We start from the raw sequence: 26,369 nt of genomic DNA on the forward strand, positions 1-26,369 counted from the left end.
AATCGACTCCGTGTTGGTTTTTAGGCCTCGTTTTGGGTTAGTTTTCTGTTATCTTTCGTATCTGCCAGGCTCAACTACGTGTAGGATGTTCCGGTTATGCGGTGAAAACCCTAAACTGTCGTAGATTGATTTAGCTTAGCATTAATAAAGCAGAACCCCCATGTTATTGTAGATCCATTATGAACCATGGGTTAATCGGCTCTTTGAGCCGATTCACAGGGTAACCTGAGAGCCGATCGAGGCTCATTTAATGTTTACGTGTATACCATGCAGGAAACTAATTGAAGCAATCCAACACCTTCCTGACCAGGTATAGGTCAGGTGGCACGCCCTTGCAATCACCAGGACGTGTGCCAGAGCACTACGGGCCGTCGCCCGAGGGACCAGGGCCCACCAGCAGTCCTGGGAGCCTCCCGGCTCTCCGTGTTGCCCGTCGCTGCTTGCCGGTGGGTTTTGGCAGGCAAAACATTCTGGCACGCCCGGTGGGACATTCTACAACAACTGCGTCAACTTCTGCAACTGAGATGGCGGACGCACCAATCACATACGAAGAGCTCACTGATGACCACAAGAAGAAATACGATGAGGCCAAAGCTCTTATCGAAGCCGATCTCATCGGCTCTTTCGAGAGAACCCGTTCACATGGCATTAGGTGGAAAGGATTCTCACCTGAAGGCGTTCTCGATGGAGTAGACCTGTCTCTCCCTTCAGAGGAACGCACCAGAGCTCTGCGCCAGGAAGTTAATTACATGGTGGCTCATTCTATACACCGTCATTCTGAGAGCCTGGTGAACTCTTTGGAGCGCATTGCGGTTCGCGTGGTTCAGGAAATCATGAAGCATCAGTACTCTCCGTCAGGACCTACTCTAGGAACTCACCAGGGAGTAATACCTTTCCAGACCAGACCGCAGCTGCCGTTCGCGCTTGCCGCTCCAGAGCCACAGGCTTCACCGGCATACGTCGTCTACAAGGTTGGAGGCGATCCTGGCGATTGCCAATTCCTGTATGAGCCGCCCAAAGAAATCCCACATGGATACGTGTGCACATACGTGCCGGACTGCAACAACTTCGTGCGCACAAACCAGATTGCAGCAGGAGGGATTTCTGGAGGAGGAATTTCTGGAGCGGATGCTGATAAACAGGCCTGGCTAGCTAAATATGCCACCGGAACGAGTCATGAAAGCTCAGCACCTGCAGCTCATACCATGAAACAAATCAGTACAATCTTGAGAGACCAGTTCGGCATCCTGCCAAAGAGGAGAACAATCGGCTATTTCAAGCCGTACCCCAATGAAGATGATCTGATTCCGCTGCCACCCAAGTATCGGCTCCCTGAGTTCTCAAAGTTCAATGGATCAGAAGGGTCCAGCTCGATTGAGCATGTGAGCCGATACTTGGCACAGTTGGGCATGATTTCCGCATCAGACCCGTTGCGCGTAAGGTTCTTTGCGCAATCTCTCACAGGACCAGCTTTTGGGTGGTACACCTCGTTGCCACCAGATTCAGTCCGGACGTGGAAGCAACTGGAAGAGCAGTTTCACGTGCAATATCACTCAGAGGCTACCGAGGCTGGCATTGCAGAGCTGGCGCAGGTGCGGCAGAAGCGGGGAGAAACGGTGTCGGAATACATTCAGCGTTTCAGGACTGTCAAGAACCGATGTTATTCGGCTCGTTTATCTGAGAAAGAAGCAGTTGATCTGGCAGTGGTAGGCCTCGCAGCGCCATTCAAGGATCTGACTTTCACTACAAGAAAACCCCCTCTTAAGCAACATATACCTTGCAACGAACGAAATATATGTTGCAATTTTTTTCCGTAGATACACATATAGGGCGTTGCAGACTGCATCCTTTCTCCGTTATACGGGCAACAATTAACGGATAAGAGTCGGAGCGTATATTCTGCAACCTTAGTTGAAAATTTCGGCGCGCGGCCTATCGAAAAATTTCAAGCCCTGTGGCGGGTTCTATTCGCGCTTAGTTGAAAATTTCGTTTTCTCTACAAATAGGCCCATGACGTAATAGCCTCCACAATTTACTTCCGTTGACTCTCTCCCCTGTTAGCAGTTTTCATCCCCACCATTCCAATCTCCCATCACCGCTAGGCTCCTTCACTTCAAAGCGCAGATCCGGACGCCCCGCAATCTCCTCCAAACCAATCACCCATAGTTGTGTGCTGCTGGCCTAACCCTAATTGGTGACCTTTCGATGATGCAGCAGTTCCGGCGGCCACCTTCTTCGAGTTGTCATTCACCGGAGGCACGTAGCTGACTTTCGTGCAGATCCGGCTGCCGGAATACAAAGGAACGCATCAGCCTAACAACGAGGTTTCGATCTCTGTCTGGGTCGATCTCTCTGTTCCTCATCGCCATGTCGCCTTTTCTCACTCAGATCTGTGGATGTGACAGGTTTGTATCCGCGAGTGGCTACTCCGTCCACGGCGTCCAGTTCATTGTGCTGGGTAGGGAGCCAAGTCCTTCACCGTTACATCTCTAGGTAAGTTTCTTTCCTTTCTCCTTGCTGTCATGTGCTCGTGCTGATGTATTTCTAATGGATTTGTGCGTTGGCTCCTTTACTAATATATGGAGCAGAGAAGATGCACAAAATTGAGCCTGAATGGTGTCTCAAGGTCTCAAGGACGAGTCGACACTTATTATCTGGTGAGCTGCATTCTCTCCTCATCTTCTTACTTCCTCTCTACTTTTGTCTTCATTTTCATATTGTTCGGTACTTATTGACCACTGGTTAGTTCTTGCCAAGGCAACGATTGGCCTCCATAAATAGATTGTGTGGTGAGATCTGCTGGGCGAGGATCTGCAAGATGCGATTAATGTTTGCTTTTGCCGCGGGTTGTCTGAGGCACCACATAAGGGAGCTAAGCACTTCATCAGGGAAGAGCTAGGACCCAGTGAAGGTACACGTACTCGTGAGACAGCACACGAAATACAGTGCTTCTTCAGAGAAAACTCCCGTTGCAATTAGTAACCTTAAAATATATTTTCTTCCAGTATTTTGTACAGTTTCAGTAAAGCTATGTTTATGAGAATTGAGAAGTAAAATATTATTTATAGAACCATCTTATTTATGATAACATACTAGATGGACAATAAACATGTTAGGTAGTTTATTATATTTATGAAGGAATACACGTTTCCTATCATAATTCATCCTAGTTATGAAGAATTATTTTTCCCTGTTATTTTAATCGACGCTTCTATCTGATTATTTGAGAATTTGATTAGTTAATAATATCCCATTGTAAGACTGCAGTAAAACATAAGCAGTTGGTATAACTTTGTCATGGATCGTCTATATATATAATAAAGGAATTATATACTTTTGCGCCTCCTATAGTTTTTTATTCGCTGCACTGATTTGTATCTTTAGGATTATTATACGATTGGAGGGATAAATGGGCGCTGATAATAGTATTGATCATTTTGTCTCCATTCCCTTTTTTCTGAATTATGCAAGTAATAGTAGAATTCAATATAGCCTTCCAGCGTTTGACACTTTGATACTAAAATAGAAATTTTGTACTATATTGCAGGACCAGAAGATCAGCAAGGGCACGCTGTATTTCGATCCAATCTATGAACATATATGAAGGAAGATTATTAAAAAGGATATATATAGGAGTGGTTAGATTGTCATATGTTGAATCAATATTGTAACCTGCGTGTACTCTTTGGATAAGTCAATTGTATTTTGATTGCAAATCAAATGATATAAATTGAATTGTTTCTTCTCTTGTTTGATTTTTATTTTGTGATTGCTCCGTGCTGCGAAATATATATATTTTTTTGTAAACCATATTCTCGCCGAGAAAAAGACGAAGCTCTCGAACAATGCAATCCTAAAATAATATGTACATTTAAATAAAAAGTATATTTAATTTGAAATAAAAGGTTCAAGCATTTTACGTTGTCTACCAACGCATACTACTGTTGTTTGAACTCTGTTGTTATTCTGCAACGCTTTATCCATTGGTTATCAACGGGTCTATATGCGTTGCATTGTATGCTAGCAACGCCCAAAAGCGCAACGCATTCTTATCCGTTGGTAAACGCTCTAGCAACGCCTATAATCGCATTTAGATACGCATAATTGCGTTGCTGTAGGCGAGGTCTTCTTGTAGTGTTTCCAGGTAGACTACAATTCATTGGCGCACTTGGTCCAGAAATTGACATTGTATGAACAGCGCCACCCAGAATTGTACAAAGACAAGTTCGCCAAACGCCCGATAAGCCTGGTCGAGACAGAAGACATGGAGGACTCAGAAGACCAGGAAGTAGCTGTAGCTGAATGGGCTCGGGGGGCAGCTCCCGTGTCCTGCAAATGGGCGAAACAACCAGGGCCTGCAAAAGGGTTTGACTTCGATATAAGCAAAGCTAAGCAGATATTCGATTTATTGCTTAGGAAAAACAACTGAAGTTACCCGAAGGCCATAAAATCCCTACGGCGCAAGTGATGAACGGGAGACCGTACTGCAAGTGGCATCACTCGTTCACCCATATCACCAATGACTGCAAAGAGCTGCGTCGGCAGATCCAGACGGCGATAGAACAAGGCCGTTTGATCTTTGGACAGTTTGCCATGAAAGTGGACACGCAACCGTTTCCTGGCGTCAACATGGTGGACCTCGATCACTCCATGAGGTGTCAGCCAGGTTTCTCATTCGAGGTTAACATGGCAGGGCCGGTAGACCACCATGGCAAGGATAAAGAAGGAATCGGTCACTCCGAGTGGCAAGGAAAAGGAGGAGGCCGGCCCACGCGACCGGCCCCGATATGATGATAGGAGGTACGTCACCGAGGAGCAAGTGAGAAGCGTGCGGTATCAACGACCACTCTCCGCGCACCTCCTTAACAAATACGAGCATCAGTACGACCTACGTTGGCGGAACGATATAGATGACGAAAGATATCGTCGGTCTGATGCATACAACAGAAATTATCATCGATATGATAGAGACGACGAAGGTTATGAACGCCGCGCCAATGGGAAGTCGAGAGAGCAGGAAGACATGGACAGGCACTGGGATTGTCCTTTCTTCAAGCATTGCTGGGATTCGGGAATGAGCCGATTGCCCACAATCGACAACTGCCCGGAGTGTAGACAGCAGAAGAAGGGCGCCAACGAGGTTTCAGTGTTCAGGCGTCTAGGACCTCTCCCATCTCAGAACAGACAAGCTGAGCCATCTCAAGGGGAAGATTTCGAGGAGTCGAGAGGATGAAGAAGAAGATAGATACCACCGGCCAAGGTGGTGCCCCGATGGACTCGGTCACTCCCAAAAGCGCGGGGTTCGGCGGCTACGTAGCTTGGAGGAAGCCGAGGCGCAGTACACTGTATACCTTGAGGAAAGCGCGGCCCGATCCGGCCGTGAAAATTCAGCAAACTTTGGAGACAGAGATTCGTCCACAGAAGAAAGAATGGCGCCCCAAGCAAACAAAAGCCGATGCAAAGGCATCGGCTGGCACGAACATGGTGTTCATACTTCCGTCGGAGTTTTGTGCTCCAAGAACCGAAGAAGTGCCAGTAGGTCAGTTTGACTGCGGCCCGCGGCCAGATATCTTTGAAGAGCCACGAGAAAGGAGCTACAGACATTTGAAGGCCCTGTACCTAAAAGGTTACATCAACGGGCAGCCTGTCGGCAAGATGTTGGTCGACACGGGAGCGGCAGTCAATATAATGCCATACTCCATGCTACGGCGTTTGGGACGCTCTTCTGAAGATCTGATCAAAACCAACGTCACACTGAGCGATTTCAACGGCCAAGCATCAGAAGCGCAAGGCATTCTGAACGTGGACCTAACCGTGTGACAAAGGATTAACTTGTCAATGCCTACAGATTGTAGACTAGGGTTTTGCTAGAAGTAGAGGGCAAGTAGATCTCGAAGGTTTAGGCGAAAAGTACTCGGCGATTATGAAAACTAGGGTTATGTTGACAGTAGATTCGATCCTTTCTTTGTCCCTCGACTCCCCCTTATATAGGAGGTGGAGCCGAGGGTTTCGTTTTGTACAAGTTACAGAGTCCGGGACGGTTTCTAACTCATCCCGCCAGATTACAAATAACTCTTCCTATTACAACTCTATCTTTCCTTAATATATCTTGGACTCTCGAATCTTCTTATTCTTCGAGTAGTGGGCCTTCGATAAACTCCGGGTACTATCTTCGGCGAGACCCATTTGGGATGCCTATGTCGATAGCCCCGAGATTTTGCTTGAATCGTAGAGTCAAGGGAAAATCGCCTTCTATTTTGATAATTTCGACCACGATCCTCTTACGCGACCTATGTCGCTTGTTGTATATTGCGTCTTCTCCATCCGCCCATTTATTGGCTATCTCCATGAGTGCTGATATGGTCTTAGGGTTAGTTCTCCCTAAGTCCTCGACGAAATCTCCTCGCCTGATTCCTGCCACAAACGCATCTATTGCCCTCTCGTCAGATATATCTTCTGCTGAGTTCTTTATGATGTTCCACCGCTGTATGTATTTCCTCATCGACTCGTCGTGTTTTTGTCGACACGCTCTCAACTCCTCCAATGACGCGGGTTTTTTGCGGGTGGATCGGAAGTTTTTCACGAAGATATCCTCAAAGGTCTCCCAGTTGTCGATGGAACTTGGGGGAGTTTCTTTATCCAAGATCTCGCGGCACCGCTCAGATGAACTTGGATACTTTGCATAGCTGTTGCTCTAGTTCCTCCTACCAGCTTCACCATCTCGAGATAATCCACGAGCCAATCCTCGGGATCTTGCAGGCCGTCGAATTTCTTGAAATTTTCGGGTAGCTTGAACCCTTTTGGGACTCGAGTTTTTCGAACTCTTCTCGTAAAACACGGGAGCCCACACATATCTTCGTCGGCAACTTCTGGTGAGTGCTGACGCTCCCTTCTTTCTTGTCGCGCTCTGTCCACCCTTACTTGGACTGCTGTGTCTCTTGCTCCACTTGTTCTTGGTGGGTCTTGAACTGCTGCGGTGGGTCGTGGACTATTTTGCCTAGGATTTTCTTCGGGAGGCGTTGTTGCAAACGCTGTTCCCATAACTCCTACTCCAGCCATCGCCATATTGAACAATGGTTCTCTCGGGTCCCCGGGAGGTGGTACGGACGCGAGGATGTATGCTCGTGTTGCCATGTAACCTGCTTCGGTGTTTTTGGGATGATATTTCCCCTTTCATCGATCATCATGAAGGACATGTCGAGATTTTGGATTAGGTTTCCTCTTTCTCCTTCGGTATATTTTGTAGCCGAGATCTTGCTCTCCTTCGAGCCTCTCTCGTGACTATCTCCCGATGTTCCTGAAAGGCGACTTAGCTACGCTCGGCGTACGTTGATGCAGAAGCTGCTTCTTTCCTCCTGTTCAGGGATGCTGTCTGTTTTTCCAACTCTCTGCTTACTCGAGCAAGTCTATATTGATATGCTTGTAACTCTTGTACGGTAGCAGTAGTATTCATTGGTTCTGATCCATCCATGGCTCTCGCAGCCCTATCCCACGCAGCTTGCGGGAGTTGGACTTTTGCACGAGTTGAAGATCCGGCATATTTAGTGCCTAGACCTGTCCTGATATCAGCGGGATCGACGTATGGATTTCCCAAATCGTCAAAAGCCTCTGACGTTTGTGGTTCTGATGTACCCGTTTCTTCTATTGCACGAGATCTGGTGATATTTTGCGTATTGATTTTTGTCGGGGTTGGTGACACCATCATACGAGTGGTGAAGACCTTCCCGATGGCGACGAGTTGTCGATGAAGTTGAAGCTGCCGACGCTTTCGGAGTCGCTGCTTATAAAGGAGTCCGCGAGACGACTCGAAGGATGTGTTGCTGAAGATCTTGGCGAGCTTTCCGCTTGCCTTGTCTGTCGACGAAGTATGGCGACGAAAACTCCTCGTCACTCGACGAAAAGTTAGAATCGACCGCTGAAAATTCCGACGAGATCGGATCTTCGAGACGGTAGGATCCTTCCTTGTTGACGCCAAATCGAAATTCTCCGAACGTCATGATGATGGGCTCCTCCAGATAGGCACATGCATCCATACGGGAGGGCGGGTGAGGAATAAAATTGAATAGATCAGTTTTTCCCTTGTTACGTCGATCCATCGCGTCGCTTGCTCGTTGACGATGTCGAAGATCTTGAACGTGCCATCGAGATCAGCTCCTTGCAACCTCTAATTCCCACGAGACGGCGCCAATTGACAAAGGATTAACTTGTCAATGCCTACAGATTGTAGACTAGGGTTTTGCTAGAAGTAGAGGGCAAGTAGATCTCGAAGGTTTAGGCGAAAAGTACTCGGCGATTATGAAAACTAGGGTTATGTTGACAGTAGATTCGATCCTTTCTTTGTCCCTCGACTCCCCTTATATAGGAGGTGGAGCCGAGGGTTTCGTTTTGTACAAGTTACAGAGTCCGGGACGGTTTCTAACTCATCCCGCCAGATTACAAATAACTCTTCCTATTACAACTCTATCTTTCCTTAATATATCTTGGACTCTCGAATCTTCTTATTCTTCGAGTAGTGGGCCTTCAGTAAACTCCGGGTACTATCTTCGGCAGGCCCATTTGGGATGCCTATGTCACCGTGGGCCAAAAAACCATCCCTACGTCATTCTTCATTGTCGACAGCAAAAGCACCTACGTTGTCTCGCTAGGGAGCGATTGGATTCACGCCAACTGCTGCATTCCATCTACAATGCACCAATGCCTGATACAGTGGGATGGAGATGAAGTGGAGGTCGTTCATGCAGATGACTCGATCGAGATCTCAATAGCTGGCATGAATATTTGGGACGCAAACGACCAAGAGCCGATCTCTGGAGTCAGTTTGGACGGCTGTGAGCGCATCGAGGCTTCAAAAAACGGGGTGAGGCTGGCCTTATCCACCGGCCTGACAGAGTAGCAAGACCAAAGTCAATCGACGTACGTGGCAAGGCCGATCCCAGCGATTGGCCCCAAAAAATAAAAAGCAATGTTCAGGTATAGTCCCTGGAATCAGATGACCGGAGAGCCGATATCTTCAATTACTTGAAAGATTCAGCTCGGGGGGCACCTAAACGGATAAGGTACAGTGAAATATGGGGGCCGATGCACGAAATCGGCCAGTAAAAATATATACAAAGCAACAGGACGCAAAGTACAGCCGATGCACAGACATCGACTTTAGACTAGAAAGTCGATGCTTAGACATCGACTATAGAGGTACAAAGCGTTGCGGCGAGAGATACAAACGCGTCACGAACAGGTATCGGGTTACATAGATGCTCTCTTGGAGGAATGCCTCGAAGGCGCGGAGGGCGTCGGCACGGACACGATCCACCTCGGCGATCTCGGCCTCGTCATCTTCGTCCTTGCCCATCACCGAGCTGTTTGTGCAGAGCACGTATTTCTCCCAGATCAGTTTGCAGTTGAGCTTTGAGACCCTCTGCTTCCTCTTGGGAGCGGGCAACAAGGGCTTCCTTATCATGAATAAGCCGTTTGGTGGCCTGAACCCTCTCTTCAAGGGCCCCCAGTTCCTTTCGCAAGGCCTCAAGTTCGGTGGTGCCGTCAGAGGTGTCAGTTTTGGCGTCCAAGGCCGCCTTCTTCTCATTGAGCCGCTGGCATTTCTCTGCAATGTCGGCCTTCAACGGAAGTTGGGCATGGCGTAGATCGATTCTCTGACGAGCTAGCTTCACCCTTGACCCATATAGAGACAAAGTCACAACCGGCCAAAGTTTCACCTGCAACGATACCGGGAGATGGTCCTTGATTTCGTCAAGAACGCCCTTTATTTCTTCGGGGTTCTCAACCAACGTCTCGATCGAGGAGGAAAGCAAGGCTTTGAGACGCTGGAATTGATGTTGGACAGCACTGGGTCGTGGTTCCTCGCCTGCCATAGAAGGAGCTGGTTCAATGGATTCGGGGTCGAACGTGAGCAAGCCCGAGAGGTCACAACCCTGACAAGCAAAGACACCGTCAGTATGCAGCGAAAGGGAAGGGTAAGCCAAGCAAAAGGGTATACCTCTCCTAAAAGCAGGGGGACAGCCGATGATGAGGTAATCGGCTCCTGTGTTGCTGCTAGGGGCTGGGCCAGATTGGCGACATTGTTAGCGGCAGGGGCTACTGGATCTAGGTTCGCGGAGGGCATCTGTACTTCCTCGACTCCCCCACTGGAAGTGTCATCAGTCTGTAAAAGAGATGGTTAGTTGATGTAAGCAGCAATGGATGAGCATGAAGAATGAACCGAGGAGAGTATGGAGGGTGGTTACATTTGAAGTCTCTTGGTTTGATGAAGGGGCTTGCGGTTCCTTTCGAGTCCTCTTAGTGCTCACGCCCTGCCCCGCTTTGATTGAAGATCGGGGGGCAGCAGTTTCAGGAACAGGCCTTTTCCTGGAAGCCGATGGTGGTAAATCTAGCTGGCTCTTCGTGGTGACTTTCCCAGAGTTGTCCGAGCTTGAATCCCCTTGATTGGATCGAGTGTCTTCGCTGAAGCTGTCTTATGTGGAGGCCTACATATAAAAGGTAGAGGAGTTAGCAAGCACAAGCATGTTTGTTGGAGCCCGTAAGGATAAACGAAACCAGTCGAGGCATGGATCAACATACGTGCAAGCTCTCTGGATCTTGAGAAGGGCTCTTGCGCGGCAAAGTTTTCCTGATGGCTACCTTCCTCACCGCCGTTCTCGCCTTAGTTGAGGCTCGGGGGGCAGCTGGCCCGGAAGATACTTTGCTCTTGGAAGCCGATGTCTGTGAAATCGGCTGGCTCTGCATCACGACCCTTTTCAAGTGTGGCGAGTTCTTGCAGAAGAGAACCATAGGAGCCGGGGGAAGAATTCAAAGGAGAGCCAGTCGGCATGTGTAGGTTCTGGACCATCTTGTTGCTGCAAAGAGACAGGGCAAGGCTATAAAAATCATTGTAAGCCAAAATCATTGTAAGCCACTTCAAGAAAATTTACGAGTGGTAGTACCTGGTCTGTGGGGATGATGTATTCAGCATCAAGTTGTTTCAGCAATGGTCCCAGAGCTCTCCTGAAGGCATGAGTTTTCCACATTGACCACCAAGTCTCGAAACCGTCGGTTGTCGAGGTAAAGGAGAGGTTGTTAGGGATTGGGATGGCTAGAGCGTCAAAGAAGGAGTAACACCTCTGACCGGTGAGGATATCAGGCAAGTCAGCTCTGCTCTCGGTTAAGTGGTGAAGGAAGAAATAAGGAGACACCTTCCCAAGACCAAACTGCCGGGCTGCTACGACCGGCTGGTAGGATTCATAACCAGGTTTGATGATCCTGTTTGATGTGCTCATGCCAACTGGAAGGAAGCAGGGACGGATCATGGTGGAATACAATTGCCGGGTACTGGTGTCATCGGCAAAGCTGTCTAGTCTGAAGGAGACTGGGTTCTCAAAATTCTCAGATTCCGTGTAGGGAAAGAAGAGGGGATTATCCAGGTCGTGGAAGAAAACGCTGAACCACTTTGATGCTTCTTTGGGGGTCAGTTTGCTGCCTGGAAGGCTATACAGGGCTTGGCCGTAGCTCATGCATCGGATCTGCTTCCCGTTAGCATCTGGAAAGGTGCGGGTAGCCAAAAGTGGGAAGTTTGGGGTATGGTTTTGGATTTACAGCTGAGCCCATAGCTGAATAAACCACCAGGGACCTCCTGTTTTGACTGTTCTTTGGGAATATAGTTTGACGAGACATTAGTTGGAGGTATCGATAGACCTCCCCGAGGAACAGTTTGCCGATGCCAAGCTGGGTGCCTCTGGCAAGTTCATAGGCCAAGGGAAGATAATTCTTGGTCGGAGCAAGTGAAGGGCCACAGAATATGAAGTGTTCCAACCAGAAATTCAGGAAGGCCGTGTGTTCTTTCTCTGTTACAGGGCCTTTATTTTTCATGTGGCGACGAAGGTAAGCACCCCAGTTTGTGCATTCTGTTTTGGAAGAGAGCTTGAAAGGGACCCTTGGCAGCATAAAAGCAGAGGGGCTGGGGATGTAATGTCCAAGCCAGTGATCATTACCACATCTAGCAGAGTTGGTGTCATGGGGCCATGGCCAAACATGAAGCAGTTCAGAGCATCAGACTAGAAGTAGCCGATGGTTTTTAGAAGGTTTTCATGCTTCTCGAGGGGAGACAAGGATAAGGACAGAGCATCCGCTATTCCTGTGGTTTCTGATGACCCACAAGTATAGGGGATCGCAACAGTCTTCGAGGGAAGTATTACCCAATTTATTGATTCGACACAAGGGGAGGTAAAGAATACTTATAAGCCTTAACAACTGAGTTGTCAATTCAGCTGCACCTGGAAAAGCACTAGTAACAGGGGTGATGTGAAAGCAACAGTAATATGAGAGCAGTAGTAACGATAACACAGCGCAGTAGTGAGTAATATGAGAGCAATGGCACCAGAAAATAGTTGATACTACTTCCAATGACATGTAGAACGAGTATATAATGATGAGAGATGGACCGGGGTTCCAAGCTATCTACACTAGTGGCAACTCTCCAATAACAAGTGTTGGGTGAACAAATTACAGTTGGGCAATTGATAGGATTGAATTAGCATTAAGACAGAATATCAAGCCTATTAATCATGTAGGCATGTTTCCCATATATAGTCATACGTGCTCGCAATGAGAAACTTGTACAACATCTTTTGTCCTACCAGCCGGTGGCAGCCGGGCCTCTAGGGAATCTACTGGAAATTAAGGTACTCCTTTTAATAGAGCACCGGAGCAAAGCATTAACACTCCGTGAAAACATGTGATCCTCATATCTAAGCCTTTCCCTCCAGTTGTCCCAATTTCTGTCACTTTGGGGCCTTTGGTTCCGGACATAGACATGTGCATACAACTTGTAGATACAATCTAAGCAATAATTATAGAGCTCAAATCTAAGATCATGCCACTCGGGCCCTAGTGACAAGCATTAAACACAACAAGATTGCAAAGCAACAATAACTTCACAAACTTTGTAGATAGACAATCATAACGTAACAATCCATCGGATCCCAACAAACACAACACCGATTACATCAGATGAATCTCAATCATGTAAGGCAGCTCATGAGATCATTGTATTGAAGTACATGGGGGAGAGAATACCAACTAGCTACAGCCTAGAACCCGTAGTCCATGGGGGAACTACTCACGGAGCATGATGGAGGCGGTGGCGTTGATGGAGATGGCTTCCGGGGCACTTCCCCGTCCCGGCAGGGTGCCGGAACGAGACTTCTATCCCCCGAATTGGAGTTTCGCGATGGCGGCGGCGCCCGGAGTCTTTCCGTAGTTTCGTCAATTGGTACCGCGTTTTAGGTCGAAAGGGGTTAAATAGGCGAAGAGGTGGCGCAGAGGGTCATCAGGGTGGCCTCCCCTAGGCCGGCGCGGCCGGGGTCCGGTCCGCGCGGCCCTATGGTGTGGGGGCCCCCGGCTCTCCTCCGACTCCCTTCGGTGTTCGGAGCCTCCCGGGAAAAATAAGATCTTTGGCGTTGATTTCGTCCAATTCCGAGAATATTGCCCGAACAGCCTTTCTGGAACCAAAAACAGCAGAAAACAAGAACTGGCACTGTGGCGTCTTGTTAATAGGTTAGTTCCGGAAAACGCATGAAATCATCATAAAGTGCAAGCAAAACATGTAAGTATTGTCATAAAACAAGCATGAAACGTCAGAAATTATAGGTACGTTGGAGACGTATCAGCATCCCCAAGCTTAGTTCCTGCTCGTCTCGAGTAGGTAAACGATAAAAAGAGTAATTTCTGTAGTGACATGCTACTTACATAACCTTGATCATACTATTACAAAGCATATGAAATGAATGAAGTGACTCAAGGCAATGATCTATAGTTGCTATCAAATAGGTAACATATAGCAAAACTTTTCATGAAGAGTACTTTCAAGACAAGCATCAAAAGCCTTGCACAAGAGTTAACTCATAAAGCAATAGATTCAAAGTAAAGGCATCGAAGCAACACAAAGGAAGATATAAGTTTCAGCAGTTGCTTTCAACTTTCAACATGCATATCTCATGGATAATTGTCAATACAAAGTAATATGATGAATGCAAATAAGCAAGTATGTAAGAATCAATGCACAGTTGACACAAGTGTTTGCTTCTAAGATGGAAGGAAGTAGGTAAACTGACTCAACATAAAGTAAAAGAATAGCCCTTTGCAGAGGGAAGCATTGATTGCTATATTTGTGTTAGAGCTTTGGTTTTGAAAACATAAAGAGAGCATAAAAGTAAAGTTTTGAGAGGTGTTTGTTGTTGTCAACGAATGGTAGTGGGCACTCTAACCCCCTTGCCGTACAAACCTTCAAAGAGCGGCTCCCATTTTATTTTATTTTTGGGTGGCACTCCTTCCAACCTTTCTTTCACAAACCATGGCTAACCGAATCCTCGGGTGTCTGCCAACAATCTCATACCATGAAGGAGTGCCTTTTTATTTTAGTTTTATTATGATGACACTCCTCCCCACCTTTGCTTTCTCAAGCCATGGCTAACCGAATCCTTCGGGTGCCTTCCAACATTCACATACCATGGAGGAGTGTCTATTTTTGTTAATTAATTTGGGACTGGGAATCCCATTGCCAGCTCTTTTTGCAAAATTATTGGATAAGCGGATGAAGGCACTAGTCCATTGGTGAAAGTTGCCCAACAAGATTGAAAGATAAACACCACATACTTACTCATGAGCTATTAAACATTGACACAAATCAGAGGTGATAAATTTTGAATTGTTTAAAGGTAGCACTCAAGCAATTTACTTTGGAATGGCAGGAAATACCACATAGTAGGTAGATATGGTGGACACAAATGGCATAGTGGTTGGCTCAAGGATTTTGGATGCATGAGAAGTATTCACTCTCGATACAATGCTTAGGCTAGCAAGGTTATTTGAAGCAAACACAAGTATGAACCGGTACAGTAAAACTTACATAAGAATATATTGCAAGCATTATAATACTCTACACTGTCTTCCTTGTTGCTCAAACACTTTTACCAGAAAATATCTAGACCTTAAGAGAGACCAATCATGCAAACCAATTTTAACAAGCTCTACGGTAGTTCTCCACTAATAGGTTTAAACTACATGAAAAAACTTAATCATGATCTACTTGAGAGCTCAAAACAATTGCCAAGTGTCAAATTATTCAAGACATTATGAGGCATTTTCTATTTCCAACCAAATATCTATAAGTGCAAATAGCTTCCAACTTTTACCATTGAACATTAAAAGTAAAACGAAGAACAAGTGTTCATATGAAAAAGCGGAGCGTGTCTCTCTCCCAAACAAGGATTGCTAGGATCCATCTTTATTCAAACACAAACAAAAAATAAAAACACACAAACGCTCCAAGTAAAGCACATATGATGTGACCGAATAAAAATATAGTTTCAATAGAAAAAACCTGATAAGTTGATGAAGAAGGGGATGCCTTGGGCATCCCCAAGCTTAGACGCTTGAGTCTCCTTGAAATATGCAGGGATGAACCACGGGGGCATCCCCAAGCTTAGACTTTTCACTCTTCTTGATCATATATCATCTTCCACTCTTGACCCTTGAAAACTTCCTTCACACCAAACTTCTCATAAACTTCATTAGAGGGGTTAGTAATCAAAAAACTTTTATCCACCTTGGCCCTGTAGTGACACATTGCAATAACTCAATAAAACATTAGGTACAACTCTCCACGTCTAGAAAGCCTCACTTAAAGTCCACAAGAGACAATGCAAAAAACAGAGACAGAATCTGCCAAAACAGAACAGCCAGTAAACACGAATTTTAAAATGGTACTTCCGTTGCTCAAATCAGAAAACTCAAAACTAATGAAAGTTGCGTACATATCTGAGGATCACGCACGTAAATTGGCAGATTTTTCTGAGTTTCCTACAGAGAAATAAGCCCAGATTCGTGACAGATAGAAATCTGTTTCTGCGCAGAAATCCAAATCTAGTATCAACTTTACCATAGAGACTTTACTTGGCACAAAAACATGATAAGGAGAGGTTTCTACAGTAGTAAACAACTTCCAAGACTCAAATATAAAACAAAAGTGCTGTAGTAAAATATACACATGGGTTATCTCCCAAGAAGTTCTTTTCTTTATAGCCATTAAGATGGGCTCAGCAGTTTTAAATGATGCACTCGCAAGAAATAGTATTTGAAGCAAAAGAGAGCATCAAAAAGCAAATTCAAAACACATTTAAGTCTCACATGCTTCCTATGGAAAGGAATCTTGTACACGAATAAGTTCATGAAGAACAAAGTGACAAGCATAAGTAGATAGAACAAGTGTAACTTCAGCAATTTCAGCATATAGAGAGGTGTATTAGTACCATGAAAATTTCTACAACCATATTTTCCTCTCTCATAATAATTTTCAGTAGCTTCTTGAACAAACTCAACAATGTAACTATCACATGCAGCATACTTTTCATGATTTCCAAACACATAATTTTTATCAATCTCAAGAATAGTGGAATTAAAACTTTCAAACTTACTTTTATCAATAATATAACAAGGTGATCGATCAATCTCAAGAGATATGGGACTCTTAAATAAAGTCAATACTTTTCCAATCCCATTTTGATTAATAGTACAATTAATATTATCAAGTAACATAGGACCATCATCTAGAGCTTTATCATAAACATTTGCCAAGCAAAATTCTTTAGTACCATGCATTTCGACATCGTGCACAAACAAAGCATTATCATAAGATTTATCAAAGTAGCATGGATTATCATATATAACAGCAGCATAATTATTCTCACAAGTTTTACTTATAGGAAATATTTCAAGAGAATCCACAGGAACATAACATTCAACCTCTTTCGGTAAGCATGGAGGACAATCAAATAGTGTAAGAGATGAAGAGTTACTCTCATTAGACGGTTGGCATGGGTAGCTAATCCATTCTTCCTCCTTTTGTTCATCACTCTCCTCTTCTTTTTCATCCAATGAGCTTTCAGTGTTCATCAATTTCCTCCTCTTTTTCATCCAATGAGCTTTCAGTGTTCATCAATTTCTTCTTCCACAGGTTCCTGCAAATTGTGAGTGCATTCTTGTGCATTAATGCGTCTCTCTTTATAATCAAGGATATAAGGATTCCAACTGTAGCATTCTATGCAAGAATTAAGGATAGTAGAGACATAATCTTTAAGGTCCTTACAAATAGCACAAGTTTCATAATTCTCAACCATGAAGGATTCTATCTCGGAGGCTCCCATAAATAAGACAAATTGTTCTACCTCTTCGAACCCATAATGAATATAGCAATTCCGATTATAGTTCTTAATTAAAAATTCCTCTCTAAAGCCACATTGAAATTTCAGATGTTTAGTATCATGTTGAGAGCAACAGTTTATATCATGGCGTCTAAGCAAGATTCTAGCCATTGTATTCAATTTTTCTATCATAGCACTCATTATTTTACCAGCTTCTTGATTCTCTATAATTATTATAACATTCTATAAGCTCCAAGTAGGTTGTTGGTTCTCCCATAACAGCAGTTTTTAATTTTTAGGTTTTTCAAATTTTTATGGATTTTCGGGTATATAGGGAAAATAAAACAAGACAAAAATAAACTAGACAAAAGTAAACTAAGCAAAGTAAAACTAGACAGAAATAAACTAAGCACAAATAAACTAGACAAAATTAAACTAAGCAAAACAAAATAAAGTAAAACAGAGAGAGAGGTAGAGTGTACTCCCCAGGTGAACTTATGAGTAGAGCTATGCCTCCCCGGCAACGGCGCCAGAAAATGGTCTTGATGACCCACAAGTATAGGGGATCGCAACAGTCTTCGAGGGAAGTATTACCCAATTTATTGATTCGACACAAGGGGAGGTAAAGAATACTTATAAGCCTTAACAACTGAGTTGTCAATTCAGCTGCACCTGGAAAAGCACTAGTAACAGGGGTGATGTGAAAGCAACAAGTAATATGAGAGCAAGTAGTAACAAGTAACACAGCAGCAGTAGCGTAATATGAGAGCAATGGCACCGTAAAATAGTTGATACTACTTCCAATGACATGTAGAACGAGTATATAATGATGAGAGATGGACCGGGGTTCCAAGCTATCTACACTAGTGGAAACTCTCCAATAACAAGTGTTGGGTGAACAAATTACAGTTGGGCAATTGATAGGATTGAATTAGCATTAAGACAGCATATCAAGCCTATTAATCATGTAGGCATGTTTCCCATATATAGTCATACGTGCTCGCAATGAGAAACTTGTACAACATCTTTTGTCCTACCAGCCGGTGGCAGCCGGGCCTCTAGGGAATCTACTGGAAATTAAGGTACTCCTTTTAATAGAGCACCGGAGCAAAGCATTAACACTCCGTGAAAACATGTGATCCTCATATCTAAGCCTTTCCCTCCAGCTTGTCCCAATTCCGTCACTTTGGGGCCTTTGGTTCCGGACATAGACATGTGCATACAACTTGTAGATACAATCTAAGCAATAATTATAGAGCTCAAATCTAAGATCATGCCACTCGGGCCCTAGTGACAAGCATTAAACACAACAAGATTGCAGCAACAATAACTTCACAAACTTTGTAGATAGACAATCATAACGTAACAATCCATCGGATCCCAACAAACACAACACCGATTACATCAGATGAATCTCAATCATGTAAGGCAGCTCATGAGATCATTGTATTGAAGTACATGGGGGAGAGAATACCAACTAGCTACGGCTAGAACCCGTAGTCCATGGGGGAACTACTCACGGAGCATGATGGAGGCGGTGGCGTTGATGGAGATGGCTTCCGAGGGCACTTCCCCGTCCCGGCAGGTGCCGGAACGAGACTTCTGTCCCCCGAATTGGAGTTTCGCGATGGCGGCGGCGCCCCTGGAGTCTTTCTGGAGTTTCGTCACTTGGTACTACGTTTTTAGGTCGAAAGGGGTTAAATAGGCGAAGAGGCGGCGCAGGAGGGTCAACAGGGTGGCCTCCCCCTAGGCCGGCGCGGCCAGGGTCTGGCCCGCGCGGCCCTATGGTGTGGGGGCCCCCTGGCTCTCCTCCGACTCCCCTTCGGTGTTCTGGAGCCTCCCGGGAAAAATAAGATCTTTGGCGTTGATTTCGTCCAATTCCGAGAATATTGCCCGAACAGCCTTTCTCGGAACCAAAAATGCGTAGAAAACAAGAACTGGCACCGTGGCGTCTTGTTAATAGGTTAGTTCCGGAAAACGCATGAAATCATCATAAAGTGCAAGCAAAACATGTAAGTATTGTCATAAAACAAGCATGGAACGTCAGAAATTATAGGTACGTTGGAGACGTATCAGTTTCCCATGTGGACTGATAAGTTTTGGATACTCTACTGTACGAGGAAACCCAATCTTCAGGAGGGTTAGGCCAGGCTCGTAAGCAGTCGGCCCAAGAAGTCAGATCTAAATCCTGGTACACAAAAGGGATTCTACGAGCCTCGCAAGAAATCAAACGGGCGGGACTCTCGACGGTACGGGGGCCAAGGCAAAGAGAGTCTGGAAGAAAGGATGCGGCAGCAGGATGTCGGAAACCTAAAATTAATGGTGGAGTAAGGCATTAATTCAGATGTTCTGCTAACAATCCTAACATTATGCTCGGATGAGGGGCAGTTAAAGATTACCTTTAGGCCAGAGACTGTTGCGTTGGCATTGGACGATTCCGCCATCTGATGCGCTAGCGGGGATGAGTCTGCGCGGTTGGGGATCTGAGATTCGCGTCGCAGTGAGGTGAATTCTGTTGGGGAATTGGGGATCTGAGTTGGGTCCTTTGGATGAGGGTCACAGGTTGCCGTTTGAATTTGGGGAATGTACGTTCGGACCGGTCTAACGGAGCCTGGCTCTGCTAGCGTTTTATGATTAAGACCGATGCGTCGCCATCGGCTCTTTGTGCGTTGACCTGCTTTGACAATCGGAAAACGCGAATTGGACAATCGGGAAAATCAAATTGGAAGAACATTTTTCATTGATTCAAAGAGGAATTTTTATAAGGAAGAGCCGATTGCTCTCAAAAGGATCATCTAGTGCCTAATGCACTACTACTAGCCCTATACTACTCCCTAATCTAAGGGCCGTCGCTGCCCTTGTCGTCGCCATCCTCGCCGCTGTCGGCGCTGCTGCCGGTGACGTCCTCGTCGCTGCTGTTGAAGCCGCCAGCAGGGGCTTTATCTTCGCCGTCGTCGTCGTCGTCGTCCGACCCGGTGCGGAAGCGTTTCGCCGGCGGGTACTCTTCGGAGGAGGAGTCCTCCTTCGCTGCCTCTTCCTCCCCGTCGGAGGAGATATCCGCTTTCCATGAGAAGAGGTCGTCGTTGCTTTCCTCCTCCAACTCCCCGTCGACAGGGAATTGTAGGTCGCCTTCCCCGTCGGTCAAGGGCTCGTCCTCCTCCGATTTGACGGAGGAGTCCCAATCCCTCGCGTCCCACCATTGGGGGGCGAGGGCTTCGTACACCGCCGTCAGGTTGACCTCCGGCTCTAGCTCGCTGGAGGAGGAAGATTGGGGGGAGAGACCCGAAGAGGAAGAGGAGGAGTCCATGGTTGCAGAGAAGGGTTTTTTCCGATTGCTAATGCGGAACTGCTCGGATGAAGTTAAATAAAGGGGATATGCAGTGGAAGATAATTCAATGCTGTGGCAGTTTCGAGGATGTGGCGGAAAAAACCGTCAGATCGTGCAGTACGGGGAAGTTGAGAAGGCAAGGTATCATGATGAAGGGGCACTGTAGCGGTTCGGCTCTGCAACGTGGTTCTGCTCTGCTATGTCAAATCACGATGAGGGAAAACAGGGTGGTTTTGGAATTATTATTGCCAAAACCAGGGGGGCATGTGTTATCACCAGATTTTAGCCAAATCAGGAGATGGGTCGTGATTGAGATGGGCTTGGAAGCTATGCACATAATGTGTTTCTGAATCGGCCTCCTGCGTGAATTTGGGCTAGATTGCCCGTGTATTTGTACATTATGGTAGATCGCATGTTAGTTTAGAATTAAGAGATATAGTTTGGTTCGTACACTACAGGTTTATTCCAAAGATAGAAAGTCCACGGACTATAAATATGTATCTAGGGTTATTGAGAAAGGAGGACGATCACGTTCACAACAAACACAACCTAGGCGCATCGCCACCCCTTGTTTCGAGGGTTTTTTTGCGATCTAGGCAGTATTGGTTTATTCGTTTTTTGGTGTTGCTCGTACTGAAGCCTTTTTGATGGCGAGTAGCACTGTTTATCATAGATGTTTTAGGGCTTGCATCAATGCTTTTCTGATATATTTGCCTAGCTGTGCTGCCCCTGAATATCTAGCTGCCTTTACACCTATCTTAGGTGTAAGGGCAGCGCCCTGCTTCATCTTTATTTAGTAGATTCGATCTGCTATAGTTGTTCCTTGTTCTTCAAGGATTAGTTTGATATCTGCATGGTTAGGCCTTGCAAACGGGTTGAACGATCCAAAGAGTGCGTAAGGTACGGTTTGCCGATCCAAAAAGGGATGTTCCGGGAATCGACTCCGTGTTGGTTTTTAGGCCTCGTTTTGGGTTAGTTTTCCGTTATCTTTCGTATCTGTCGGGCTCAACTACGTGTAGGATGTTCCGGTTATGCGGTGAAAACCCTAAACCGTCGTAGATTGATTTAGCTTAGCATTGATAAAGCGTAACCCCCTCGTTATTGTAGATCCATTATGAACCATGGGTTAATCGGCTCTTTGAGCCGATTCACAGGGTAACCTGAGAGCCGATCGAGGCTCATTTAATGTTTACGTGTCTACCATGCAGGAAACTAATTGAAGCAACCCAACACCTTCCTGACCAGGTATAGGTCAGGTGGCACGCCCTTGCAATCACCAGGACGTGTGCCGGAGCATTGCGGGCCGTCGCCCGAGGGACCAGGGCCCACCAGCAGTCCTGGGAGCCTCCCGGCTCTCCGTGTTGCCCGTCGCTGCTCGCCGGTGGGTTTTGGCAGGCAACATAAGGTCCTGGCAAAATCCACACCCGTCTTCACCGAGCATTTTTTTTTTGTAACCAGTTGCTTTCCTGTAATGATCACACAAAATAGTCGTGCATTCATCATTTGATTCACAAGATCAGACAATATTTAGAGCGAAGTTTTTACAGGAAGATCCAAAACAAGGGAAAAAAGACAAGTTAGCCCTTCGGGAACTTGATGTCGCCGATGACGAACATGACGTGCCGCTGTTACGCCTCCACACAAACCTTGGATAGAAAGGAGCCCCTTTGCGGATGGGAAGTCAATGAACCTCAGCTCCGAAGAGCCTCCACCTGCACAGCCGTCTACATCGCCTTGATCTGCAACACCATCACCTTACACTTATACAAACGCGGAAGGGCACACATATCAGCTCCGAGAGGAGTTACGAGCATGAACAATGTGGCCGATCCATAGCGGCCCACCAGCGAAGAGGAAAAACCACTCCGACCTCGCCACCAACTCCTCAACGCTATCAGCTGGAAGCCTACTCGAGCCTACACTACATACACGACGAGATCCAGGGATTCCGGCCCCACCCTCCCACGGAGCGGCCACCGTCAGGAGAGGGAACCAGCGAATCGCCGCTGGCGAGGAACGGGTGGTTTCAGAAATTCGCTCCAGCAATGTAGCATGTGTGGATAAGGTCCAAGGTCCTTCCTTCGGTAAAAGACACCACATATTTCAAATGTGCGCCGTATTATTTCGTCTCCCGTAGTGGATAATTAATTTGTGCGCCTGCCGTACGTGGAAGCAAGCATTGGCATTTTACAAGCACCTTATTCAAATAAACTAAATAGGCAAAAATATCTTGCCACGTATGTACGTATCGATCTTTCCTAGAAGCTGATGGGGTACGCCGGCGATTGGTCCGGGTTGAACAGCCCAAAGTGCTTCTCCGTCTCAGCCCCATTCTTCCTGTTCTCGTTGAACATGGCGAATATGTACGTCTCGATCGCCCCAGGTCTCTTGGGCGTTCCCTGCCCGACGTGGTTGATCAGCTTCTGGTTGTACGTCTGCGCGTTGTCCGTGGTGGCCGCCGTGTCGCCGGCCGAGGGCCACCCGCTCTCCGACACCACGATACCGACGCTTCCAGCCCCGGCGCTGTCGAGCGCCGCGTAGAACGTGTCGACGAGCGCGTCGAACAGGTTCTGGTACTCGAGCCCGTTGTCGTCCTGCACCACCGTGCCCGGCGAGGTGAAGAGGGCGTAGTTGAGGTCGATCCCAGGCGTGCCCGTGTAGGTAAAATAGGGGTAGACGTTGGCGAGCAGCGGGGCGCCGGTGCTGGCGAGGTACTGCGCGATGGGCGGCATGTGGGTGGCGGAGAAGGTGCCGTGGGACGGCGGGTACCCGGTTCTGACGCCCGAATTCACCGCCGTGGACACCTTGATGCCGTTGAGGCCGGCCCTGGCTAGGGCGTCGTGCACGTTCTGCATCGCCGGGAGGATGTCCTGCGTGCTGCCGCCTTGGTCGGGAACCTCATTGCCGACGGCGATGTACTTGATTTTGACGTCCTTGTAGGGCTGCACGTTGGCCTGGACCCAGGAGTCCGCGTTGGAGGCGCTGGCGGCGAGGTTGGCGAGCTGGTCGTTGCCGACGTCGAGGATGAGGTCGATGTTGCTGCCGCTTAGGGCCTGGAGGGTGTCGCCGTCCGGGGAGTAGATACGCATGCCAGTGATGCCGTTGGACTTGTAGAGCTGCACGACGTCGCTCGCCGACGGCAGCCCGTCGCCGTTCACGCCGTAGCACACGCCGATGGACTGGACCGCTGTGGATGATGGGTCGATCCGTGAGCACTGAGCAGTGGCCAGTGGGACACTATCCTAATTCCAAAGTCAGAGTTGAGATGAATCTGGATTACCTGCCGGAATGGTTGCAAACACGCCAAGGAAGAACGCCGCCACTGCAAGCATGTAGGCAGCAGCTGCACGATGCCCCGCCATCTCCACTGATCTTCCTGCAACAAAAGAGAGATTGTCTAGCTAGCTAGCTCTCTGTGTATTTCTGCGAGGTGAGTACGTGTGACTTCTGCATGGATTGCACAAAGCATTCGCCCCCTATATATACACGGACGCTACCTGTTCGACACGGCACACGTTCCCAAGTTCCACGCCGATGGTAATGGTATCCCAGTTTCCACGCGCAGATGTCGCCAGCATGCAGCCGTGCTTGACCCATCTCACTACGGCCATTTTGCTGGGGGAAATCCTGGAACCATACGAAGGTCGCCGTCCGGTTCGGCCGGAAACATCGGACGTACCCGCGCTCCGGCGAGGTCGTCCACCAGTCGCGGCGCACGCCTGTATGTATGTACACAACACTTGGAGGGAAACAGCTGCACTTCCTCGTCCCGGCTAGTAGAATTTCCAGCGTATGAGTCCGACCTGACCTAATAAATTTGCCCGTTTGTTTTACGGCTACGTTGATAATAACGGCATTGAACGGAGAACGGTTCTTCCAAGTTCGAATTCGGGGAGACAAGTCGCGGCAGCGCATAAGCTCGGTGCCAAACAGGCCGGATAACAGAGACATAGGTATGTTGGGTAAGCATATTCAGGCCCACGAGATCGATGATCCAGCGCCCAGCCCGAATGCCTGTTTTACATGGGCCGCATGTCTGGCCTTTTAGGGTACGCGTCAACTTGCGAAACACACCAAAACAAAGCGCAACTGTTTGAAATCGTTAAAAAAAGATCAACCTTCGCGAAGTGCTTTCCCTTCTTGCCAGTGTCGCAAGGGAAATCAATGTGGAGATGAGAGAGAAGAGAGAAGGCAGAGGGTGGTTGCGTTGTATCAGCTTTTTCCTTTATTTTTTACATTCATTTTTTTAAATGAAATATTTTGAGAATCGTAAATCCAAATTACGAACCGTTTTCACTTTTGAGATCCTCTTCAAAACTAAATATCATGTTAATAGGTTTTAGCATTTTTTTTCATACTTTCAATACTATTATGGTTGTAATCGTGGTGTGTACCTAACTGTACTAGTACTTTAACTGATAAGTATTTCTGTTTTTAGTGTATTTGATGCAGTTTTTCCCTTTACTCAGTAACTGTACATATGTGCGCTATGCTTCTGTACCATTACTTCCTCGTGTTCACGACTGTACTTTTATATCTGTAGTTGCTCGTGTGCGTCACTGTACTTCTGTACATGTACTCGCTCGTGTGCATGACTGTACTCGTTCGTGTGCGCCACTATACTCACTTGTCTGCTCGATTGTACTTGCTCGTGTGCGCGACCGTACTCGCTCGTCTGCGCGACTGTACTCGCTCGTGTGCGCCACTATACTCACTTGTCTTCTCGATTGTACTTGCTCGTGTGCGCGACCGTACTCGCTCGTCTGCGCGACTGTACTCGCTCGTGTGCGCCACCGTACTCGCTTGTCTGCTCGACTGTACTCGGCCGTGTGCGCGATTGTACTCGCTCATCTGCGCCACTGTACTCGCTGGTCTGCTCGACTGTACTCGGTCGTGTACGCGACTGTACTCGCTCGTCTGCGTGAATGTACTCGCTCACTTGCGGGACTGTACTCGTTCGCGAGGTAGTTCTGATCGACCGATTCACTTGTTAGCTAGCTAGGTAGTTCTGATTGATTACTTGTTGGATGCGTACCTTGCGGCGGGAGGGCACGTACTTGCGCACGGCTAGACAGCGGCGGGAGCTACTTCGCTACGTGCGCGGACTCGCGTTTTGGAGTGCGTACTTGCGCGGGGCGGGTGGATTTGCGGGACTTGGCTCACGCGGGACTGCGGTGCTTGCCACGTGTCAACCACTGCTACGTTCGTGGAGCAAGTTTTTTCCTTCGCGAAGGTTGATCTCTAGCTAGTGGTACCCGTAAGTTTCATTGCCAGGATGATAAATAACATTGAATAATGTCACTTGTTAGTAACTTTCATGCTGCAGAGGATGAAGTTTGCCATATATAAATCTTTTATATTCCTTCTTCCTAAGCAGCATGGAGTCACCCGTTCGAATAAATCTCGTCTAGCTTGTTTCCCTCCTAAATTCATGTGTTATCTTAGCCTCGAAATTCTTAAACAAGAGGCTTCTACCTCTTCTTCTCCTCCTTCTTTTTTAAAAGTGAATTTGTATTACTCAATCAACATTGTTTGGATTACAATGTTTAGAATCGAGAGCAACGCGCAGGTTGGCACTGATCACTGTAACACACCCCCACACATTTCTCTACGAGCTAGTTGGCATAAGTCATGAGCTACAGAGTTGCAGTTTCTGCATATCTTAGATAGAACAACCTCACGGTCCGGGGGCTTTTTTTGTCGAAATTCCTTCCCGATCATGCTCACTTCAGACCTGCGAAAATCTCCTTGTTTGAACTAGACATATGCTTTGTTAAAGGGAGGTTTTTCAGTGAAAATATTATCAATGTTACTAATATTGTCCAAACTTGTCTGAAGCGCAAAACAGCTGGCAT

General features: G+C 46.9%; 1 protein-coding gene across 1 annotated transcript; it reads right to left on the minus strand.

The window, feature by feature from the left end:
- Positions 1–22,724: 22,724 nt before the first annotated feature.
- Positions 22,725–23,951, minus strand: LOC124660083 (glucan endo-1,3-beta-glucosidase, acidic isoform-like). The gene is made up of 2 exons (XM_047197875.1): positions 23,795–23,951; positions 22,725–23,701 (listed from the first exon to the last, which is right to left on the minus strand). Exons 1-2 carry the CDS (start codon positions 23,874–23,876, stop codon positions 22,773–22,775), a joined length of 1,011 nt encoding a protein of 336 aa, XP_047053831.1. The 5' UTR covers positions 23,877–23,951; the 3' UTR covers positions 22,725–22,772.
- Positions 23,952–26,369: the final 2,418 nt, after the last annotated feature.

This window comes from Lolium rigidum, chromosome 6, assembly GCF_022539505.1.
Source record: "Lolium rigidum isolate FL_2022 chromosome 6, APGP_CSIRO_Lrig_0.1, whole genome shotgun sequence".
Taxonomy (NCBI): domain Eukaryota; kingdom Viridiplantae; phylum Streptophyta; class Magnoliopsida; order Poales; family Poaceae; genus Lolium; species Lolium rigidum.